This window comes from Sebastes fasciatus, chromosome 2 (genome assembly GCF_043250625.1).
Source record: "Sebastes fasciatus isolate fSebFas1 chromosome 2, fSebFas1.pri, whole genome shotgun sequence".
Taxonomy (NCBI): domain Eukaryota; kingdom Metazoa; phylum Chordata; class Actinopteri; order Perciformes; family Sebastidae; genus Sebastes; species Sebastes fasciatus.
In genome coordinates, this window is record NC_133796.1 from 34782556 (window position 1) to 34806298 (window position 23743).

General features: G+C 40.5%; 1 protein-coding gene across 12 annotated transcripts in view; it reads left to right on the forward strand.

Moving 5' to 3' along the window:
• Positions 1–298: 298 nt before the first annotated feature.
• The window catches only part of gramd2aa (GRAM domain containing 2Aa), a 47362-nt gene continuing 23917 nt past the window's right edge, over positions 299–23743 (forward strand). For 3 of the 12 annotated variants that reach the window (XM_074621402.1, XM_074621455.1, XM_074621428.1), the window contains exons 1-2: positions 9927–10206; positions 17132–17236. In XM_074621402.1, the coding sequence (XP_074477503.1) occupies positions 17142–17236 (95 nt within the window). In that variant the 5' untranslated portion in view covers positions 9927–10206; positions 17132–17141. Of the gene's footprint in view, positions 571–9917; positions 10207–17131; positions 17237–23743 lie in introns of those variants that run through there. The other 9 variants (XM_074621437.1, XM_074621393.1, XM_074621413.1 and 6 more) reach the window with 7 other exon arrangements.

Below are 23743 nucleotides of genomic sequence, written 5' to 3' on the forward strand. Positions count from 1 at the left end.
ACTTTATCTGCGTCTGCTGTGGCATCCACTCCCATCAGTCAGTCAGGGTATTTTTAACTGGCCCTAATGCTGGTGAACTGAGAGCACGCTCTGTGCATTAGCATAATGCAACATCAGTGACAGGGACCGATTACGCTGGGGATGATTTTGTTGAGTGTAAATGTGAAATCTGATTATCCTCGATGGGAGGAGGAGGAGGAGGAGGAGGAGGGCCAGAGAGGGAAGGAGAGGGAGGGAGGGAGGGAGGTTGGCTGGAGGAGAGACTCAGAGCGAAGGAGGGGTTAAGATAGCAATGTGCTGAGCCAATGGCTTTTGCACAGAGCAGCTGGCTGGCATCAGGACAGGACAGGCCGCTCAGAGGAAGGATACCTCGAGGACGGCTCTTCTCCGCTCGCTGTAGGACGCCGAGGGTGACTTCCAGGAGGTGTTCATGGGATGCACTATCTACGCAGCCAGCCCTAAGGCCCTGCCCGCCGACGAGGCCCCAGGCCAGGACAGATACTACCAGCTCCCCCAATACCGCCACCCTCATGGTAACTGCAGTCAGAGGATAGCAGCCGGCAGAGCCAGGTCAGTCAGCACCACACACACACACACACACACACACACACACACACACACACACACACACACACACACACACACACACACACACACACACACACACACACACACACACACACACACACACACACACACACACACACACACACACACACACACACACACACACACACACACACACACACACACACACACACACACACACACACACACACACACACACAGGAAGCACTCTGAGCGTTTGGCATGCTTGTCTTGAGTTACACTGACGAGGTGGATCCAGGTGATGCTCAGTCGATGGCCCTCGTTACATCTCAACCAATCACAGACGAGGAGACGTTTGAACTGGGCCACTGGATGGAAAAGTCACTTTAATATCATCAAGATGTCCCTCATCATTTGTTTGTTTTTTTACATTAATTACATATCTAGAAAAAAATACTTAAAATGAAAAAATAAATAAAATTTAAATATATTAATTAAATTATATATAAATATAAATAAGATAATTATACAAGGAGATATTTCACCCTGAAGTCAGCGAAATAAATGCAATAAATGTAATGTAATGTTACTCTGAAGTGATATCTCCTGACTTTTTATTATTATTATTATTATTATTATTATTATTATGCAGTAGCTGTTAGGACATCCAGCTTGAGTATGCAATTTAAGTAATTTTTTTATATTTTATATTTTTGCTTCTGGGTATCAAATGGGTACATGCATATGGGGAAGACAAAACAAATGACGAATGAAAAACGGAAACCAAATGAAGGGAATAAATCACTGCTAAGATGTGCGAGCATGCCAGCTCGCTGCATCTACATATCCTCTTTGTCAGCAGTTTGAGATATTTTATCATGACTTTCCAGACTTCTTCTCTTTTACATATTATAAAATATAGTTTTTGCAGTTGGTTACACCTGCCGTTTGGACTGATTGGAACTCTGTTTAAAGAACTGTGACCTTATTTGATGCCATCTGCCGACCTCTCATCCAATATTTGGAGAAGATAACAAACAGAGTCTAATGCTATTTGCAGGTTTTTGTTATCAACATAATGTAGGATCCTTTGGTTTTATTTTAGGTGTCTATGTTGGTTGGGGTGGGCTTCTTTTATCTATTGTTCTTTCCTTCCCCTCTTTTCCTCTCCTGTGTTAAGAGAATGGTGTCTGCATTAGTTTTGTATATTCACTATTTATCTTTATATTGCAGTTGTATATTCACCAATAATTCGTACATTTGTATATTCGCTAATGATTTGTGCATACTGACTCCACTCTCAATAAAAATGTTTAAACAGCAACAAGAAAAACCCACAAAGAATCAGAATCAAAATCAGTTTTATTGGCCAATTATGTGAACATATCCCAGAAATTAGACTTTTTTTTGCTCTCAATGTACTTACACAGAAAAAGACATACAGCTAAAAACAAGGACAACAAAGCTGAACAAGGTAAACAAACATATTTGACGGTGATGATATTTACATGTTAAAGGTGCTCAATATGAAACTCAGACCATTTCTATTGCCTCCGCACGGCTCTCAACATGGCGACGGCTGAGCCGACAGCCGACAGCTAACGGTGCTAACAGCGATAACGGTGCTAACAGCGGCAACACTGCTAACAGTGTTAACCGGAGGGTGGGAGCTACGTTTCCTAAACGACGCAACGTCGGTCGGGACGGCGTTATCAGCTGTAACCGCCGTATAAGCGCAGTGCAAAGAGGCGGCCTTGAGCTACCCAGTGGGGCACGCTCACATGCACAAACATGCACTAAAAGGCACCGCATGGCCGGCCCCGGCTACGTAAACAAAGCACAGAGAAGCTCAGATTACAACACACACACACAGAGAGAGTGACTTCATTCTCTGCTCAGGTAGACATTAATCCTCTATATCTTTACATAGCAAATATTTTGTTGCTGCTATATTAATGCTCTGAATATCGTATAGAGCACCTTTAAAAAAAACAAAAAAACAGTGTATTTAAACTATAGGATATGCTTGTTTAAAATGGAGCAACTGTAACCTAACCTAATTTCCCCCCCGGGGATCAATAAAGTATTTCTAATCCTGATTGTGATCTGATATAGTTTACAGGAACAGTGGATGTTAGTGTTACAGTTTGTGATTCATAGCTGACAGATGCTGCTAATTGTCATTGTGAACTTAATACGACCCACTTTTGTAGCAGTGTTTGGATTGTAATTAAGTTGCACAACAGTTTAAACTCATTAAGGGGGATAGAATATTTTTCCGGCATCATGTACATACTGAAGCTCATCCTGAGAATAACAGCCTCCTTGTCTTTTAACCTGAGAGACTGAACTCTCTTTAACATGACTGGTTGGAAAGTGGCTCAGCGTATTTATGAATGCTTGAATGTTTGTAGCTGTGAGGAGAGGACGGACTCGTAGTACTCATAATGCAGAGAGGACGGACTCGTAGTACTCATAATGCAGAGAGGACAGACTCGTAGTACTCATAATGCAGAGAGGACGGACTCGTAGTACTCATAATGCAGAGAGGACGGACTCGTAGTACTCATAATGCAGAGAGGACAGACTCGTAGTACTCACACTGCAGAGAGGACGGACTCGTAGTACTCATAATGCAGAGAGGACGGACTCGTAGTAATCATACTGCAGAGAGGACGGACTCGTAGTACTCATACTGCAGAAAGGACGGACTCGTAGTACTCATACTGCAGAGAGGACAGACTCGTGGTACTCATACTGCAGAGAGGACGGACTCGTAGTACTCATACTGCAGAGAGGATGGACTCGTGGTACTCATACTGCAGAGAGGACGGACTCGTAGTACTCATGCTGCAGAGAGGACGGACTTGTGATACTCATGCTGCAGAGAGGACAAACTCGTGGTACTCATACTGCAGAGAGGACAAACTCGTAGTACTCATAATGCAGAGAGGACGGACTCGTGGTACTCATACTGCAGAGAGGACAAACTCGTGGTACTCATACTGCAGAGAGGACAAACTCGTAGTACTCATACTGCAGAAAGGACGGACCCGTGGTACTCATACTGCAGAAAAGACGGACTCGTAGTACTCATACTGCAGAGAAGACGGACTCATGGGCATCATACTGCAGAGAGGACGGACCAGTAGTACTCATACTGCAGAGAGGACGGACCCGTGGTACTCATACTGCAGAGGATGGACCAGTAGTACTCATACTGCAGAGAGGGCGGACTCGTGGTACTCATACTGCAGAGAGGACGGACTCGTGGTACTCATAATGCAGAGAGGACGGACTCGTGGTAATCATACTGCAGAGAGGACAGACTCGTAGTACTCATGCTGCAGAGAGGACGGACTCGTGGTACTCATACTGCAGAGAGGACGGACTCGTAGTACTCATGCTGCAGAGAGGACGGACTTGTGATACTCATGCTGCAGAGAGGACAAACTCGTGGTACTCATACTGCAGAGAGGACAAACTCGTAGTACTCATAATGCAGAGAGGACGGACTCGTGGTACTCATACTGCAGAGAGGACAAACTCGTGGTACTCATACTGCAGAGAGGACAAACTCGTAGTACTCATACTGCAGAAAGGACGGACCCGTGGTACTCATACTGCAGAAAGGACGGACTCGTAGTACTCATACTGCAGAGAAGACGGACTCATGGGCATCATACTGCAGAGAGGACGGACCAGTAGTACTCATACTGCAGAGAGGACGGACCCGTGGTACTCATACTGCAGAGGACGGACCAGTAGTACTCATACTGCAGAGGACGGACCAGTAGTACTCAAACTGCAGAGAGGACGGACTCGTGGTACTCATACTGCAGAGAGGGCGGACTCGTGGTACTCATACTGCAGAGAGGACGGACTCGTGGTACTCATAATGCAGAGAGGACGGACTCGTGGTACTCATACTGCAGAGAAGACGGACTCGTAGTACTCATACTGCAGAGAGGACGGACTGGTAGTACTCATACTGCAGAGAAGACGGACTCGTAGTACTCATACTGCAGAGAGGATGGACTCGTAGTACTCATACTGCAGAGAGGACGGACTGGTAGTACTCATACTGTAGAGGACAGACTCGTAGTACTCATACTGCAGAGAGGACGGACTCGTAGTACTCATACTGCAGAGAGGACGGACTGGTAGTACTCATACTGCAGAGAGGACGGACTCGTAGTACTCATACTGCAGAGAGGACGGACTGGTAGTACTCATACTGTAGAGAGGACAGGCTCGTAGTACTCATATTACAGAGAAGACTGCAGCTAGATTTCTTTATTATTTTTTCAGGTCAAGATTTTACGTGTAAAACATTAGATCAGTTTAAAAAATATGATGCATTCTTATAGATTAAACCACATAACAATTTCTCAGCCTCCCTCCCTGTTAAACCACTGTCTGCAACAGCAGTATGGAGCAGACTGGGTAAGTCATCACCTTTAGGAATACAAGCTAGGTTACACCAGTCATCACTAACAGCAGGCAAGAGCGGTAATGTAGGTGGTAAGGTAGTATACAAAGCAACACTGCTCACACTCAGAACACCCCAACCATCGCTAGGGCACAGGACAGGCTGGAAAGGGAAAACCCTGGTGGTGTCATCACCAGCAAAAGAGTATACCTTGTCCCGGACGTTGACCTGGAGCCCACTCATGCTCATAAAATCTAAACCAAGAACTAATGGATACACCAACACATCTGCATCCAGTACTGCAGTAGGTACGAACCAACTGTTACCATGCATGCTGAACTCCAGCACTTTACATCCAATAGGATTTGCTTGCTGGCCATTCGCAAGATACATTGGTCCACCCTGCCATGATACAAGGGACTCATTGGGGCCTTTGATCTTATTCCACAGACTCACATGTAATAAAGTGTAAGTAGCACCTGTGTCCACAAGCGCTTTCCCATGATGCTGACGTACCGTGATGGGCACAACCAACTGTTTTAGACTAGTGGCCGGGTGAGATGGAGATCCCACCACACTAGTAGACTTTTGCTTCTGGCAGTTCTTGGCTGCAGGCTGACTAGCAACAGTAGCCATGGAACCTTTTTTACTGGACTCTGAAGTCTGTTTTGACTCTGACTTTTGCTGTCCACTGTATTTTGAGCTACCTGGGAAGACATGAAACTGAGGGCAGAACCCTGGTGCATGCTCACCATGGCAACGCCAACACAAAACCATTTCAGGTCTCTTTATAACCTTCTTTTCAGTTGTACCATTAGCTTTGTGAGATTTGTTCAGAGTTCTCCTGTACCTTTTCTGGTTTTCATAATCTACTTCTATTTGACTCCCAATGCGGATCATCTCATCTATGGAGGTAACCCGACCACGGAGCTGACATGCCAGAAAGGGATTCATAGCCTTCAATATTTTTTTAAAATCTCATCATCTGTGGCCGAAGAGTGCCAACGTTTGATAAGTGCTTGAAAGGAGAAAACAAAGTCTCGTAGTGACTCATTTCTTCCTTGCACCCTGGTTCGAATCTGTTCTTCCAGAACATCAACATAGTCCTCGGGAAGAAAAGATGATAGGAAAGCTCTCTGAAATTCCTCCCATGAATGGATTTTCTCCCTAACAGTCTCCCACCAATCACGTGCAGAACCATGCAATACACTTCTCATCTTTGCAAATACACCAAAGGATCTTTCTCATCCTGAGGCCCGCCATAGCAAGGGAAAAACATCTTAATTGGAAGTTTGCCATCAGTCGCTCTACAACCATCATCCTGGAGAATTTCACCCTTAGGAGCAGCAGCTCCTGAGCAATCTGAAGGAACTCCCACAGGTGCGGAGGTAGGCAACAAAACCACATTTTTAACAACTGGAGAAACAGGATATGTGTGTGCTTGAGACGAAACTGCAACAGGTGTGACTGCTTCTTTAAGGACCAATTCCTCTCGCTTATGTATTGAATTGACCTGAGAATTGAGTGCACACTGTTGACGCACAAGAGACTCAAGGGTAGCCTGCACTGAACCCATCTGCTGTTGCAATGTATGCACCTCGGTCACCAGAAGTTGTACATCCTTGTTTTCAGTGACCGCGGATGTAATGGAGGTCATCAAGTTTTGACGGTCAGTAATCAGGGACTCTTGGAACTCAGACTGTGTTTGTTGTGCATTCCACTGAATGGCATTTATGCACTTTGAACCAAAATCCCTTACTTCTGCGAGCAAATGGTTACTTGCTTTCTCCACCACATTTGTTATGAGAGTAGTACACATTTTTAGAGCTTTATCGATGGGTATGCCCTTTGAAATGTTTGACAGCCACTCACGCTGCCAATCCACTGTATTTTTAAACACAAGTTTCATCGACTCTACAGCATTAGCAAAAATGACTAAATCCGAATCTGAGTGTTCCTGGGTGGGAGGAGCTACAGGAACTGGGGATGAAGGCGGAAGTAATAAGCCCTCTAAAGCCAAAAGAGGATGAGTGTCCACAGACAATTGTGGTTCTACTGGAGCATCTACCCATCCCTCTTCTTCTTCTTCATCATCATCATCATCATCATCCAGTAAGTGCACCTCCTGCCCAACTACAGGCATATCCAAGCTAACATTTAAAGAAAGCTCGGATTCCAATTCCGCAAGCGACGGTTCCAATGCGGTCATTGTAATGTCTGGATCTTCCCAAGACATGTTGGATAGTCACTAGTAATTATTTGGACTAATAGTCAAGCTACACTCCAAATACACATTTCAGAAATATACACTCAAATACACTTGCTAAATAGATATCAGAAGATGGGACACAAAACTAAATCTCTTTATTGAAAGATTATGCTTTGTGTTACGTGTCCCTTTGTGGTTGCCAATTATGTGGCGGTACTGAGTTCCCCAGACTTTAGTTGTTCAGTCAGAAGACTGAAAAACAGTTCCCATCCACATAATATAAAATAAAATGCCTTCTTAATAATAATAATGAACAAATGCCTCTTCGCTAATGAACAAATGCCTCTATATTAACAAACAATTAAGGAAACTGAAATATTGGTTTGTGTTTTTCCTTTTACCCTCCTTTAAAGTTTTCCCAAATAAAATACACTAAAAGAAATGGGTATAAAGGGTTTCATTGAAAATCAACAAATGAATAGAATACAAAAATTCAGCCTGCAGGCGTTAGGCTATTGTAAGGCAAGCCAGCTGTTGCACAAATAGCACCTAATCGTCCCAGTGCAGGTAACCTAATTGGTTGGCACTTAACTTGTTTCCCCAACTAGGAGTCAACACTCTCAACAAACAAAACACAAAGATCACAGAATCCCAAAAGGGCCCAAAACAGACCAGAGTTTCTGGTAAAGCTGATAACACATGTTGCATTGAGTGAAGGAGAGATCAGAATGACACTGGGTGTGCAGTTTCCCTCCTCTTTTAAGCCCTACAGAAAGGGCGTCGTTACACCCTGATTGGCCAAGAGGGGAATGCACCAAGCTGCTCTCAACTATCATTTAAGAGCCAGTCCCCACACCCTGCGCAACAGGTGAACTGAATAACCCTCTAATCACTCAGCAACTCAACCAAAAAAACACCAGGGAAAAGGGAAACAACAGCAAACACCAGAGAATTGGCAGCTGCCACAACAGCATATTTAGTAGTTAAAATGATCTCTACCTTGACAACATTAAAATGCTGCTTACATGAATGCATCAATAATAATATTCCAATAATATATATATATATATAATCTAGGAGGATATAAGGAGTACTTTTACTGTTGTTACTTTAATTATTTTTTGTTAACTTTGTAGGTCATCTAATTGTGTGTTAACATTCATCAGTCAATGCATCATATGGATTATTGACCATTAACACCATAACAGATACTGAGACATTGCCTTAATATCTTTACACTTTTTAGAGATAAAATGCTTCACAAAGCCCCAGACTTCAAGTGTATATGTTAAAAATATGTATAGGGCTATGTACCACCAGTGGTGGAAGTACATTTACTGAAGTACTGTACTGCAATTTTTCTACTCTACATTTATTTGATAACTATAGTCAGTTACCGGTACTTTGCAAATTCAGATTAATAATACAAAATATAATCAACAAATATATTATGATGTATAGATCAGCCCCACCCTTACACATTAATGCATCAATAATTATAAGACAATAATATGATATAAATTATTCTGAAATGGGCTATTCTGCATAATGAGTACTTTTAGTACTTCAAGTATATTTTGATCCTAATACCCGTAGTGGTGGAATGTAAGTACACTTACTCAAGTACTGTACAATTGTACTTGAAGTACAATTTTGACATCCTAGTAGGCCTACTTTAAGTATTTCTATTTTGTGGTACTTTATACTTTACTGGACTACATTTCAGAGGGAAATGTACTATTTACTCCCACTACATTTATTTGACACTTATAGTTACTTTTTACATTAAAGAAACATATACTATGATTATATCAAATATGATGACTATACTACTAAATTAGTAGTACTAATATACCCAGTAGTATACAAAGCATCAGTCTCCACATTGACAAACAACAACATTAAAATGCTCTTACATGTATTCATTAGTGATATATATATATATAAATATATATATGTATGTATATATATAAACAGACTAATATATTGTTTATTTGTTTTGCACAATTTAAGACTATACAACATAACACAAAAAAAAATAATAATATACAGTGCAGGAAGAGGCAAAAAACCCACTGGGCTTATCTGAAGCCTCCACCTAGAGACAAGATTAATATAAAGAAATAATATGACTACATAATAGTGATAACAAACAATTAGGACAAGAGATCTATAATAACAATAATAACAATACTGTAAATATATCAAAAAAGACACGTGTGTGTGTGTGCGTGTGTGTGCGTGCGTGTGCGTGTGTGTGTTGCATGGAAGTGTATGGTTAGTGTTTGTGAGGAGGATATTGATTTAAATATCTATAAAAACTTCTTCAAACAACATTGAGTGGGAAAAATATATATATATATAATATTATATATATATATATAAATAATATAACACTTTGAAAGGAGCCATTCTGCATAATGAGTAGCTTCCTTTTTTTTACTTTTAATACATTATTTTGCTGATAATACTTCAGTAACATGCATGACTTTAACTTGTAATTGAGTATTTTTATGTTATAGTATTTCTACTTGTACCTCAGTAACAGATCTGAGTACTTCCTCCAACACTAGTACTTTAGTAAAACAGCTGCTAATGGGAGAATAGCGTCACTGTTGTAATAAGTCAACCTACAGGGTTTGACAGTGTGTGGCTGGTGGACAGCAGAGCGGCGGTGTAATCCGGCTGTAGGTTGTAGTTGTAGGTGAGCTCAGCCTCTCAGCTCTCAGCTCACTCAGGACTCACCGGCTCACAGCGAGGAGGTCACGGCTCCGTCAGCACCTCTCTCTCTCTTTCAGAGTTTAGCGCCCAAACTGGAGTGTTTTTTGTCAGGTTTTCGTTTATAAACAACGTGAAATGATTTGACCGAGAAATGAAGCACAGACCGGACGAGTTTCGTGGAGCTACGAGGCGACAAACCGGCGGAAAGAGTCTCGGTGTCTGGTGAAGCTACAGGTAGGAGCCGTTAACCGGGGAGACGAGCTACAAGCTAGCCAGCGGAGGAGAGCGGCTTCCGGTGAGGATTTCAAAATAAAAGGAACAGTGACCAAATAGCAATTAGATAGCAGGATAGGCATGGAAATGTAATTTTAATCAGTGAGTAGTGATGTCTTGTTGTGTATTCAAACCAAGTGTTAGCATGATTTGGGTTCATACTGAAAGTCAGTGAGTGATGTGGAATAATTATCAGTAATTAGTTGTACCTATATAGTGTTGTATAATAATAATTATCAGTAATTAGTTGTACCTATATAATATGTAATGCTATATAATAATTATCATTAATTAATTTTACCTATATAATATATCATGTTATATAATAATTATCAGTAATTAATTGTACCTATATAATATGTAATGCTATATAATAATAATTATCAGTAATTAATTTTACCTGAAGAGAAGTGTGTAATTTCTCCTGTTAATCATTTAATTATGATATGATTATAATTCAACATCAATCATCATTTATTGCCCCTTATGCCCTATAGACTACATTTATTAGAAAAAAGTTAATACTTTTCCGCTTTTATTTTGAAGAATCGCTTCATTTCCGCTTCTGAACCTGGCTTCTTTTGGCAAACTTGACATGTGTTTCTGTTTTTATTATTATAAAAGGCAGAGTTTATTCTAAAAGTGCAAGTGCCATAGATGTATATACATTTCAGGAATAAAATGTGTATGTAGTCATATTTAAATTAATCATTTAAAGTGGAAAATGCGAGTAAAATATGATGTCCAGTTGACAGTGAGAAGACAGTAGCCTATAATAGGCATCAGTCTGTAATTTTACTTAAACTAAAAGTGTTATAGGTATCTGTTACTTCCCAATAGAAGTATTATATTTTTTTTAAAATAGACAAATTACTTTATACTTTAACAAAACACTTAACAAGAAATTGTTTTTGTTATTTTCCAAAACTATTCCTCCATTAAATCCCTTTTGGATTTCACAGAAGCCTAATTATTGTGCTCCATATAGTTTCCAGTTAGAGGAACATTTGGTGCCTTGTGCTGTCTTAACAACACACTTCTGTCATCAAAGGCTGTTTTGAGGTGCTGCACAATGGAGAGGTTATTTCAGGAGGTCTCAAGCAGTGAGGAGGGCAGAGTCCAAAGGCTGAGCTTCTGTTGCTGCTTCATACACTGACTGTGTCTGGGAAGTACCAGAGGACCAAATTAAGTCAATATACAGCAATAAGGATAAAAAATCCAGGGACAACTGGTAGTACAGGGAAAAAAGAAAATCATAATGATGCCAAATGATGCCACAAAGCTCTGGCATAGTCATCTTTTCCCTTTTCAGATTTATTTTGGATGTATGTAAGCACACATTTGTCTAAGTTTTACTGCTCCTAAGACCACAGACAACTTTAATTTTAGAATAATAATAAGACAAACTCACATTCAGCTTTTCAGATGAATCAAACCTTTTGCTTCTACACTGTAAACAAAGCAGACCACATTCCTTACAAAGCTGTGTGCCTGCTGTCTTGCTAAGGAGAAGTCTCCTTATTAATAATAATAATAATAAACTTTATTTAGAGCTGTCCCGAATACCATTTTTTGGGCTTCGAAGCTTCAGTGAGAAATATTCGAAGGTTTTCTTAGCTTCGTGGAGCAGTGTTTCACTGCCCGGTACAGGGCCGCTGCAAACTATTGTACAAACACCTCTACACACAACAAACAGCAATATCAGTTTGAGAATAACTAATAATAATTAATGTTACATATGATTATTACACGGCTTTGTTGAATACTTGATTCTGATTGGTCAATCACGGCGTTCTACGGTCTGTTATTTCTTTATAGCAGACCGTTGCTATGTAGAACAGACTGTTGCTATGGGCACAGTTCTGATGTTGGTAAGTAGCCGTGTAATAAGCGGGATAATGTACAGCTAGTCGGTCATTGTTGTGAAATAAACCCCTTCAATGAAGATCCCTTTGTGTCGGGGTCCACCCCTCCGCTCTGTGTCGGGGTGCGGCATGGTGTCGGGGTTTATTTCACAACAGTGACCGGCACCCTGTACATTATCCCTTACATAATGATTAATGTTGTGGGATTATTCCTTATTTCATTGGCTATTTTGGGATTCATACATTATTATTACATATTTGTATATAAAAAGATTTTTAAAAAACGGAGCATTCGTTTAGTGATTTGGAGATCAAATACCTTGGCCACGGTTGAAGCTTTGAAGCTTCAAAGCATTCGGGTCAGCCCTATTTATATAGCAACTTTCCACAACAATGTTTACAAGGTGCTTTACAGGGTGAAACCAACAACAACAATGGAATCATAAAAACAAATAAGAACAATAGCACTATCCATAAAACAATAATTAAAATCAAGCAATACGACATAAAACATAGTAAAACATAATTAAAACAATAAAATAAATGGTGTGGGAAGGTAGAATCACAGGACCGCTAGACTATAAAAGTGTGTATTAAGAAGAGTCTTAATGAACAGATAGACTTAGTCATCCTAATCTCCTCGAAGGTTGTTCCAAAGTCTGAAGGCAGATTTAGCAATCCCGTACATAAAAACATGAAGCTCTATATTAATTAGTGTTTCTTTTAACTCATTTATTTGCCACAGTACTTGGCAGATCTTGGGAAAGCCATTGGCTGACGAGAACAACAACGGTGCTAGAGGGAAACGAGCAGCCGGAGGCAAAGCGAGTGCAGTGATTCAACAATCCTAGTGACTAGCAACCTTAACAAGATTACCGTTGATTGGATTGGAGGATGTCTTGTGACGGAACAAAATGTTTGTCTCCTGAGTCAGAAAAAGGACATGGAGGAGGAGAGGCAGGGAGTTCTCAATTAACATTCAAAGGTTTGAAAGGCCATAAAGTCAGTTCATTTGTAGTTTAACATATCAACCTCTCTGTTCTAATGTAAAGTTATTGTGTACTTGATTGTTTTGGAAAACAATGACAGTGCTAACATTGTGTGTCTTATATACATGTGTGTATTGTCTTGGGGGAAATGTAGTGTTTCTTTAAGGCAAATGTAAATCCTGCGTCCGCAGCATGTTAGGATCGTTTAGATGAGTCCTGCTGCTGAAAAACAGATTAACATTCCTGTTTATTTAGATAGCATACGACTCTAAGTTTTTCCACATCACTCCACTTCTCCTGCTACACTGAGACCTTGTTTCAGCTCTCTGGTGTCAGTCTACATGGTAGTGAAGGGAACTGCTCCTTTACACCGCCGAGCTAAGGTCAAACCAGCAGCATAACCAATGGCTTCCCCGAAAGGCTTTATTAACGGGCAAAATGGGTAAATGCCCCGGGGTCCTCAAAAAACCCAGGTTCACTGTGGCTATTGTTTTTTTTGGTAATTGGATTAATTGTAAATGTACCACTAAAGCACATATCCACTGACATGATAAGGGCCTTAAGGGCGGCCCCTTTATCACCTAATGTTGAGACCCTGTGCCAAAATCTATTTCTTTTTTTTTTATCAATTTGTGATTGATGAAATTACCACACAGCAAATCTGTTTCCATGTACTATTCCAGGAATAAGGTACACAATGAACAGATACTGAGGGCCAACAGCTCATTTATACCCTGTCACACCATGGGCCCTGTGGTTGCTCATCTCAGTCCAGACTGCCCATCTTCTGCCACAGGATGAAACACACTTCTTCAGATTACAGGCAGCCCAGATAGCGCTCTCTGATGTCTAATTTCCTTATTAGATAAACAAAATATTGCAATACAAGATAATGTATTGCAATCTAATGTAGATCACATCATAGGGCTAAAGCTGTATGAAAAAAAAGTTCAAAAAATGTTTTCTAAATAATTGTAATTGCCTGCTATTCTCTGTTTTATTATCTGTCCAGCCACTTCCTTTTGTATGGGGACCCTGTGGGTTGAATGTTGTAGAAAGCAAGACATAATGACTTTTAAAAACATTAGCACTGAATGTAATCCAGAGTTTTACAGAATACTCCAATACTGATGTTGTTGTCTGACGATAGGGTTGGATCTGGTCTGTACACTCAGAGAACTGTGGTTACATTTGTAACTTTCAGATCACATCGACAAAGAGGAAGCAGTGTTTTGTGCTGAACAATTCACTAAGAAAATGCTTCTGTATCAAATAGGATCAACCTGCAAATGGTCGTGTCTCGAGGGTAACCCAGAAATTGCAAAGACTTGTAAAAACTCTCTCAAGACTCAAGGTCAATGCTTTACCTTAACTATTCGAGGTCAATGCCTAACCTTAACCATCTAGCGAGATTTTCACAACTTGTGGGTTACCTTCTAGACATGACCCCTGTAAATGAGGTCATTTGTCCATTAATACTGTGAGGAAGCTCATCAGGATGCTTCGTGATGTATTTTGTGCAGCAGCATGGCATTTAGCATAATGCACAATTGAATACTTATTTACTTTAGAAACTGGTCAGTCTGGTATATTCTGTCTCCGCCTTGCCCTCCCATGGCAACATTAACAATGAAATTTAAATGACAGTGTTACACTCCCCGATTGGGCCAGACAAGTGAAGACAGTAATGTACTGACAGAGAGCAAATCATAGGTTGTGGTGTAGCTGAGGCAACATTTATTGTTTCTTTTTGATCCTTTGTTTACTTTTACTTCCCGGAAAGCTGCACAGACTAATAAATAAATAGACCATAGACTGAAACATCTTCATGGGCTGTTTCTGTCAACAACTGTGTGACCAGGGTGAATGAGGTTACCAAAGATCCAAAGTCTGTTTCCCGTGCCGTCAGACAGAGTGGACACTTTGTGGTTTTAAACAACACCTAGCTGTCAGCTAAAGGGTCATAAAGTAATTTGGTCATAAGGTCATTTATTTCTAACTAAAAATGAGGTGACTAACTGTCCAAGTTTCACACGACTGCACACTGGTTTTCATCAAAATGAGTCAATAGTTGTCTGGAAAGCAAGAAATTAATTTCAAAATAGTTATGTACAAATATGTGATTTGCAATTCTATACATATACAGTATATACAGTATATACTGTATATGTTCTAAAACATGCAATGCTACTGGTATGGTCATTAAAAACTGTAACTTCCCACATGTAACAAGGACTTGAGTAAAAAGGTGTTGAGGCAGAACATCGTTAAATTGTACAAAACACTTCAGGAATATAATTTCATTAAATTTAGGTAAATTATTGAGTTATTACTCCAGAGGAACATTTTACAAAGTAAATCCAATACACTTATAATTAGCCAAGATTTTCTGTTGTTAATTATATTTTAATTTGCAACAGAATTCATACATTTATTTAGCTTAAATATGAAAGAATGCATCTCAGTGATTTTGTGCAAATTGATTTCTTCTTATAAAAATCTTTGCTTAAATATTCTCCATGCCGTCAGCTACTGATCTGATCTGATTAAAATACTCCAACCATTTCCTTGCAAAGAACAGCTGAGCACAACTACAAGCAGCCCGTTTGAACATTGTTTCTATGAGTGAACTGAAACAGCACTACAAAGCTGCATTTTGCCCTCAGGCTCACATCTGGGATCAGATATCCCTCCTGAATCCCTTAACCTCAGGCTTAAGGTGAAAAGACCTCACAAACCCTTTTCCTTATCTATCACAACAGACCCTCACCTCCCACTCAAGCCTCTGTGATCACAGATGACCAGTCATATGTAAAACCCCTAGGAAGCCCTTGTTGTTTGCACAGGTCAGTGGCTGACGTGAAGCTTCTGGCCAATTAGAGATAATACGCTGGAAACTGCACACAGGAGCCTCTTTGCATCAACACCTGTAATTACACCGGGGCAGGTGTTAACGACTTCCCCTCTCCCAGAGGAGAATGTGGCTCAGGGCAGGTGGGTGTTCATGTGCAGATGAGACGAGGAAACATAATAGATTTTTTAAAGGTTTCCAGTATTTTATGACAACAATGCAAAGCATTTAAATCTTATTTATCATCCAGTTTCCCAAACAGGGCTGTGTGCACCACAGGGGGGGATGCCTACTTCTGCAGTTTTCAGGGGGTACCTGGAAGATTGTGGTCGACTCAGATAATTTGAAGAAGTAAATTAGGATATGATAAAAAAAATATATATATATATATTTGTGTTGAGGGAGGCAATAAACAACCAAATAGCATTACACATTGGTGTGATTGGTCTGACTGTACATTACATACACCATGTGTAATTTAGAGTACGTAAAAAATTAGTTATCAAGCGAACAGAAATTAAAATTGTTAGCTAAAAGTAATCCAGTTTAACAGTTAGCTATAATGGATAAATGGTTGAAATAGCTAGTTATAAGAATTGGATAAATAATGGCAGTTTAAAGAAATGGATAAGAGTTTCAGTTGAATTGTTCCTTAGTGTTTTTATTTTAGTGTGTGTATAATGCTTTGTTCTACTTATTGTCAATCACCAGGAAGAAATGTTAGTCTTTGTTTTAAGACATCTCCCCTTAACACTATTCATCGTCCTTTCTTGGTTTCTTCTTCTTCTTCTTTTGGTTTACATAATAGTTCATTTTTAAGAGACATTTGTTGCTGAAAAGTTTCAAAGTGTAAAGTGTATTTTTAAAGAAATGTTTGAGTCAGCTCGCAGCAGCACATCAGGTCAGCCATCTGCATAACCTCCGAGGTGCTTTATTTCTTTGTAGACATCTGGGTGAGAGCAGACACTGACCCCGTTTACACGAGCACAAGAACACAGCTTTATTTTGCTGAGTAGAGATTATTAAAGTAGTGAAAACCAGCAGAATCAGACTTTCAGACTTTGTGTTGCGTCACAGCTGTGTTGATTTTGAAGACAGAGTCCACTTGTTTGCCCCATAAACTTTTTTTGGGTGAAAGCTCTCTTTGAAGCCAAACCCGGAGACGAAAACAAACAAGTGTACACGACGGTCCAGCGGAGAGGTGCCTGCTGTTAACATAGAACTGTGTGTTTGTGTATTTAGGGCCAGGAGCATGACTGAGCAGCAGGAGCAGAGCGAAGAAACAGGCCTGATCGCAACACAGGACCTGGACCACTCCAAGGACGACGACGCACACGGCCACTTCAGGCAAATCTTACACACACAAACACACACACACACTGCTCGGCAACACTTGCTGTCTTCTTCCCAACACGCCATCTGTATCCTGTGCATGGTCATGGGTTACAGCCACAGGAGATTTATCTTCACAGCACTTATTTTGTGCTTTTATTTCAGCTGTATTTGATGTCAAACAATGGTCACACAAAGAGACTGCAAACCAGGATTTACAAAGGATGTTTTTTCTTTCCCCCCAAAAGGCCTGGAGGGAAGATATATGTGTTTAGAAAATGTAAATTTCTGTAGTGTTTTAATCCATTTAACCATATTTTTGTGCAAGTATTCATATGCACAATGTCTGTGTGTGTCTGCAGACAGAATGTGTGCGTTATATAAGAAGGATTCGAGGCAGGAGCAGTGTAATCCTGGGGAATCTGTTCTGGGATGGGATTTAGCGGTGATGTGTGTTAGTTGACTCAGAGAATGGGAGGGACTTCATGGACTTGTCAGTCTTGAATTTACAGCACTCAGTAAGCAGTGTGTGTATCTTTAGTTTTATCCCTTCCCAGCGCCTAACTCACCTCAACACTCCTTTGTTGCTGTGTGCAATATTTCAGGTTGTAAATATTTGTTTATAGTATTTATAACTGCATTAAAGCTAGGGTTGGTAATCTTAGGAAACCAGAAAGAGTATGCTAGATTTAGAAAATTATCCAACCGAAAAACTGAGCTCAGTGTTGCCGACTATTTTCCAATGAAAGTAGCTAGCAGCACCAGCTCCAAAAGTCCCAAAATCTAGAGAGAAAGTCGCCAAGTCGACAACACTGACGGTCCGTCCCTTCAGGCCTTCCTCCGAAGCCACTCCCCCACAATTATCATTATGAAAGTAAACATATTATAATGAATGTAAACAACAAACATGCCTATTGTTTGTATGCACAGCTGTCAAGCTAGCAGCTTGTGGAAGACTGCGGTGACATGCAATGAGTTCACGGGCAGAGACCGAGCAGGTAGACAGACAGGTAGCCAGTTTAATCATTACATTTGGGCCAAATGAAATGATTGGACAGGTTTATTACCGTCCTACAAAGCCACAGATACCAGATTTTTTATTTATTTTTGTCAGAGAATGTGATTTATTGATTGTTGTCAATATGTAGTATTTCAACAAGTATGACACAAAATATTCTTGAAGAAGATTACCAACTCTAGCTTTAATTGATCAAACAAATACACAACCACCACATATCACTGGCTTCTGAAGGTGTTATGGCTGATGAGTTAGCAAAGAAATTAGTATTTACACATCCAGGACACACAAAGCAACAGTAACATTAATTTTTAATTATGTCTCGGGCCAACTGATCTAATATTCACAATCCTTTCAAGCTCTGTTTTGGTCTTCACCAACTTACATTTAGCATCTGGCTCTTTACCTGTCTGATACTCCAATATATCCACCAGCTTGTCGCTTGGTGCTGGGCAGGTAGCATACAGTGGGTTTAACAACAGCTTAAGAAAAGGTGATAATTGTCACTACAAGCAACCCCTTTCACATTACACAGAATCATTTGATTCGGTGTTCATATAAAAAATCTTAGTGGATGCAGTTTTAAAGTCTAACATGTGGGTCACAGAATAACAATAAAATATTGTTGAATTTGAAACTATTTATTTTCGATTAATTTTGCATTGCTATTAATTATCCATTGTAATGTTTGCAGAACATTTATCTTAAAAATGTCTTACTTAATGTCTTATGTGTTACTGTTTGTAACTTTTTACACGTATAAATCTACCGGGTCGGTTTCCCATGCGCGCTCGCATATGCGCGCTCGCGTGTGGCTACGCTGTTCAGACTCCCTGTGGACACGTACCATCAGACTCCAACACAAACTACACGGAAGCACAAAAAACGCAACGTTATATCTAGTGAAGCCCGTCTTGCAAAACAGTGTTGGCGGCTGTCGTAGTACGCGGGGGAGACCGTAGCTTTGGTATCCAGGGACGGAGTCTCTGCTGTACTCTGCTCCTCTGCCTGCCTGCCTTCACTCACACAACGCGCTCGTTCTCGCTCCACCTCACGTGCATGTGCGCGTACATGCGTTTGTTTAGCTCTGAGAATAGCGAGTGAACATACAGTGGACGTTTGGGTGAAATATAGAGTGATATTGTGGTTTTAGCTGATGTGTGTTGCCTCAATGTTTTGAGCGATGCTCGTTCATGTCTATGTAGAGCGAGCAAGCGCGAGCCCGACGCTGACTTTCGTTGACTTAACGGCCACAGGTGTCGCTGTTAACAAGCATTTCTGAAAGTTACAAACAGTCCCTTTAAGATATCCATCAAGTTCCTTCAAACAGCTCATGCAACATAACCAAAGTGTGCACTAGAATTTACTGTAATTTCCTCACTGATGATGTTCGGGTTGCACTGGTACACCGTGTCCCAATATTTGATTATAAAACATTCATGATGGTGCTTTTATAAGATAACCAGATAAACATGTTGTGCTGTTCTTAGATATGGAGCTGATTATGAACACATGGTTTCCTTAGAGATTAAGCTGCAGGTCCTCACTTTGAGTGCATACTTCGTCTTTCAAACAAAATATCAGCTGACGTGGGGGTGATAAAAGAATTAATTAATTTTCACATCTCTATGAACTGTTTCTTTAAAAAAAGTCTTGTTTAAAACGAGAACTCTGATCTATGAATCTGATACTTTCATTTTAAACTAAGGAGACTAGTTGAAAGTTCCTCTTCTGCTCTCATCATTCCTATCTTTTCTCATAGATAGTGAGACTCACTTCTCTCTCAGTCCCAATTTCTTCTCCTCCAGCTAAATTATTGACTGGGAGTCCTCTCCTACACCGGCCACCGATGGGAGGTGTTCGCTTTCTAATTTAGGATTCAATTTGGGATTCTTTGAGCTTGTAATTAGTTTCACTGCTCAGCCTCGCAGCCAAGGGCACTGAGATACCCTGACAAAGGCGCATGCGTACCTGTACACACTCACACACTCACACACACACACACACACACACACACACACACACACCTGCAGAAGCAACATTTTGCTTTGCTCACAGGGATATAAGCTGATACACAGGTTTAGTTTAATTTCCAAACCACAGCTTCTGAAATGATGGTAGAGATCATTTGTTTTTAAGTTATTCTGCTTTATTATGTGCAGGACTCAGACAGGTTCACTACATGTACATGATGCAATCCACTGTCCACTGATCCTCCTGGTACATGCTGCTGCTGCTGCTGTGTGAAATCCTTACAAGTTCCTGCTTTAGTGATTTTCATGTTTTTATTTCAACTGGAAAATTCGATGCTTCCCCCTGGGTCTGTGAATTCATTTCAAACCCTCCGAATAATGTCCAAAATCAACCTTAAAGGTACAGTGTGTAGGATTTGGCAGCATCTAGTGGTGGGGCTGCAGATTGCAACCAACTGAGTACCCCTCCGCTCACTCCTCCCTTTCCAAGAATGCAGTAACGTGAGCCGCCGAGTGCAAAACCGCATTAACGCCGTTCGCCTCGCTCAGAGGTCATCCTTACCATAATAACACTACTTTAGGAGCAACGGAAGTCAGACGGCGGCTGGCGGTACCACGGTTTTGCACTCTGCTGCTCACGTTACCGCAGTTTCATAAGTGTGTCAGAGAACTATGGTGGCCTTCGCCAGAGCCAGTGTTTGGTTTGTCCGTTCTGGGCTACTGTAGAAACATGGTGGAGCAACATGGCAGACTCTGTGAAGAGGACCCGCTCCCTATGTAGATACAGGGCTCATCCTAAGCTAACGAAAACACAATGATTCTTAGTTTCAGGTGATTATACACTAATGAAAACATAGTTATGAAATAGTTAATATATCTCCTGAAATGTTACACACTGTCCCTCTAAGTGACATTTTGGTGCAGCTTCTATCCTTGACAACTATCCATCATTTTCCCACGTCATCCCAGCATGACCTTCCTTATATCCTTTTGTAAAAAAACAAAACATGCTGTACCTTGACACACCACGTTCACAGCTCTGCTACATAACGCCGTGATGGGAATTGCCTGTAGCGGTTTCCCTCTTACACTCACCTATTGCATCTAGATGTAGCAGCAGTATTGATTAAGACCTGGATCTTGTGTTAAAGCTAGAGACAGATGGAGAGTGAGAGCGAGGACTGGAGAGCCGGTTGGTCCCCACAGAGCTGCCTGTGTTTTTAATAATCACTCTCTTCTCTCCACCTGGGAGTGCAGAGCCACTGTGGAGCCTATTTATAGGCAGCAACCAGCAGGCAGTGAGAGCAGCACACATGCACTATTGTTCATAACATGGTCACAAGATAATAGATAATGTCTTTTCTAGGAGGGTGATTTTTAATGAGAAAGCGATGAATTTGCACATCAAGGACAAGCTGCATAAAATGATTAAATGTTGGAAAGAGGGTAGCTTTTGACTCATCTAATGACCTGATGTAATTTAGTTTGGTTATGAATCACTTGTTAGACAATCTGTTTTCTAAATTCATGTTAACTGCTTTGAACTCAGACCATTAAAGGTAAACATCTTGCATGTATTTTGGACATTTATTCAATGTACATGATATGTACATTTTGTAAGTGAATACCTCACAATCATAGACTGTATATAAGAAGTGGATGTAGTCACCTTGACATCACTCATTGGTTTGTGGACTACGGTTTTGAAGCCTGTAGTTCAGCATTTTGGCTGTCGCCATCTTGGTTCTTTGTATCAGAAGTAACACAAGAGGGTGGAGCTAATGGTGCCGTCAAATGAAACTTGTGAGCTTGTGTTTACAACATGGGAAGTCGTGTGCACAATATGCTTGGCCCTCAATTGGTTAAGTCGTGAGAACACCGCTGTTAATCTACAGCAATATTAACGTTACTGTCGCTGTCTAGAAGCCACAGAGGCTAACAATTTAGCCTACTAGCAAATGGGTAACATAATGCAGTAAATGCAAAGGCATAATGACAGATGACAAAGTTTAGGCCGTTGGGTGTATCAACATTTTCCTCAGACCTATTATAAAATTACAAAGAAAAACAATAAACGACTAAAATTACAGTATATTAACTTAATATGCACCGAAAAATGTACTTCCATGGCCTCCGCCATTTCTGACAACGTCAACAAACACGTCACAACTCATGAACTCTGAGCTTTCAGAAACATTCCACAAGAGGGGGACGTTCATATGGACTCTTCTTGTGAACACGGCAAATACAACCCCATTTGAAGGCACCAAGTACAACTGAACGCTGAATAAGACATTTTTAGGCGACCAAAATGTTACAATTAAATTTCATCAACTGAAAACACACTGTGAGAAGGTTAAGAGACTTGAAACTAGTGATTGAGACCATAAACTCATGTTTACAATGTTTACTGAGGTGATAAATCAAGTGAGAAGTAGGCTTTTTGCAACCAGAGGAGTCGCCCCCTGCTGGCTATTAGAAAGAATGCAAGTGGCTTCACTTTTCAGACCCGGAGGTAGCCCACTGCTCACAATATGATGTTCCAGTGGATAAACAAAAGATATTAAATGGGAAAACAGTACATAAAAAGCAACATAACGAATATCTTCACTTTGAACTTACAACAGAAAATAGACTACTTTGCCATTGTGGGGGTTTTGGATGCGTGCATGGTGGATTTACTTACTGCTGTTTTGAAGATAATATGTGATGTGAAGTGATGCATTTACTTCAAGTATCTGTGAAATGTCCAGCAGATCCAGCTGGAGATTAGGCAGCACTGTCACAGCTGTACTGCTCTGCTGTAAACAACAGCCTCATCCTGCTCTTACACACACACACACACACACACACACACACACACACACACACACACACACAGCAGGCAGCTATAGCATCTGTCTGTTCTCTGACACTTTAACCCCGCTTGGGTCTTTTTCCAGTCTGAGTTGTGGGTCTCTCATTCACTCTCTGGTTCTCTAGATGTAGGAGAAGATGATAGTAGAGTAACAATAGAGACATAAAAATGAATGACCTAATGCTTGAAGACATATAGAGTCATATTACACATAGGCACAATAAATCCTCCAAGTAGCCTATATATTTTTCTGGGGCTTACAATCGTATCTCAGTTTTCATCAGTGAATTGGAGTTTGCTCGGTTGTCATGAAGACGGATTTGTTATCATGTGAGCTCAGTAGCTGTTTTCATCAGTAGCAACTTTTTGTAGGACTCTTCGTCCTAAATCTTTTGGCGAAAACAGAAAAGAAGTCCTAAATTATGGGGATTAAATCACAACAACAACTGAGCTTGCATGGCAACAGATTCATCATCATGACTTATGATCATCATCATAAGTGGACCTTGAGTTGAGATCATTTTGTCAAACCTCTGTTACTCATATAGTGTAGTTGCGTCTAAATTTTGCAGGTTGTAATATTATTCCTTCATATTTATACTTACAGTGTGCGTGTATAATATGAAAGTCCATAAAATTAGATTGGAAACATGTTTTGTGGCAGTAGTAGAGGA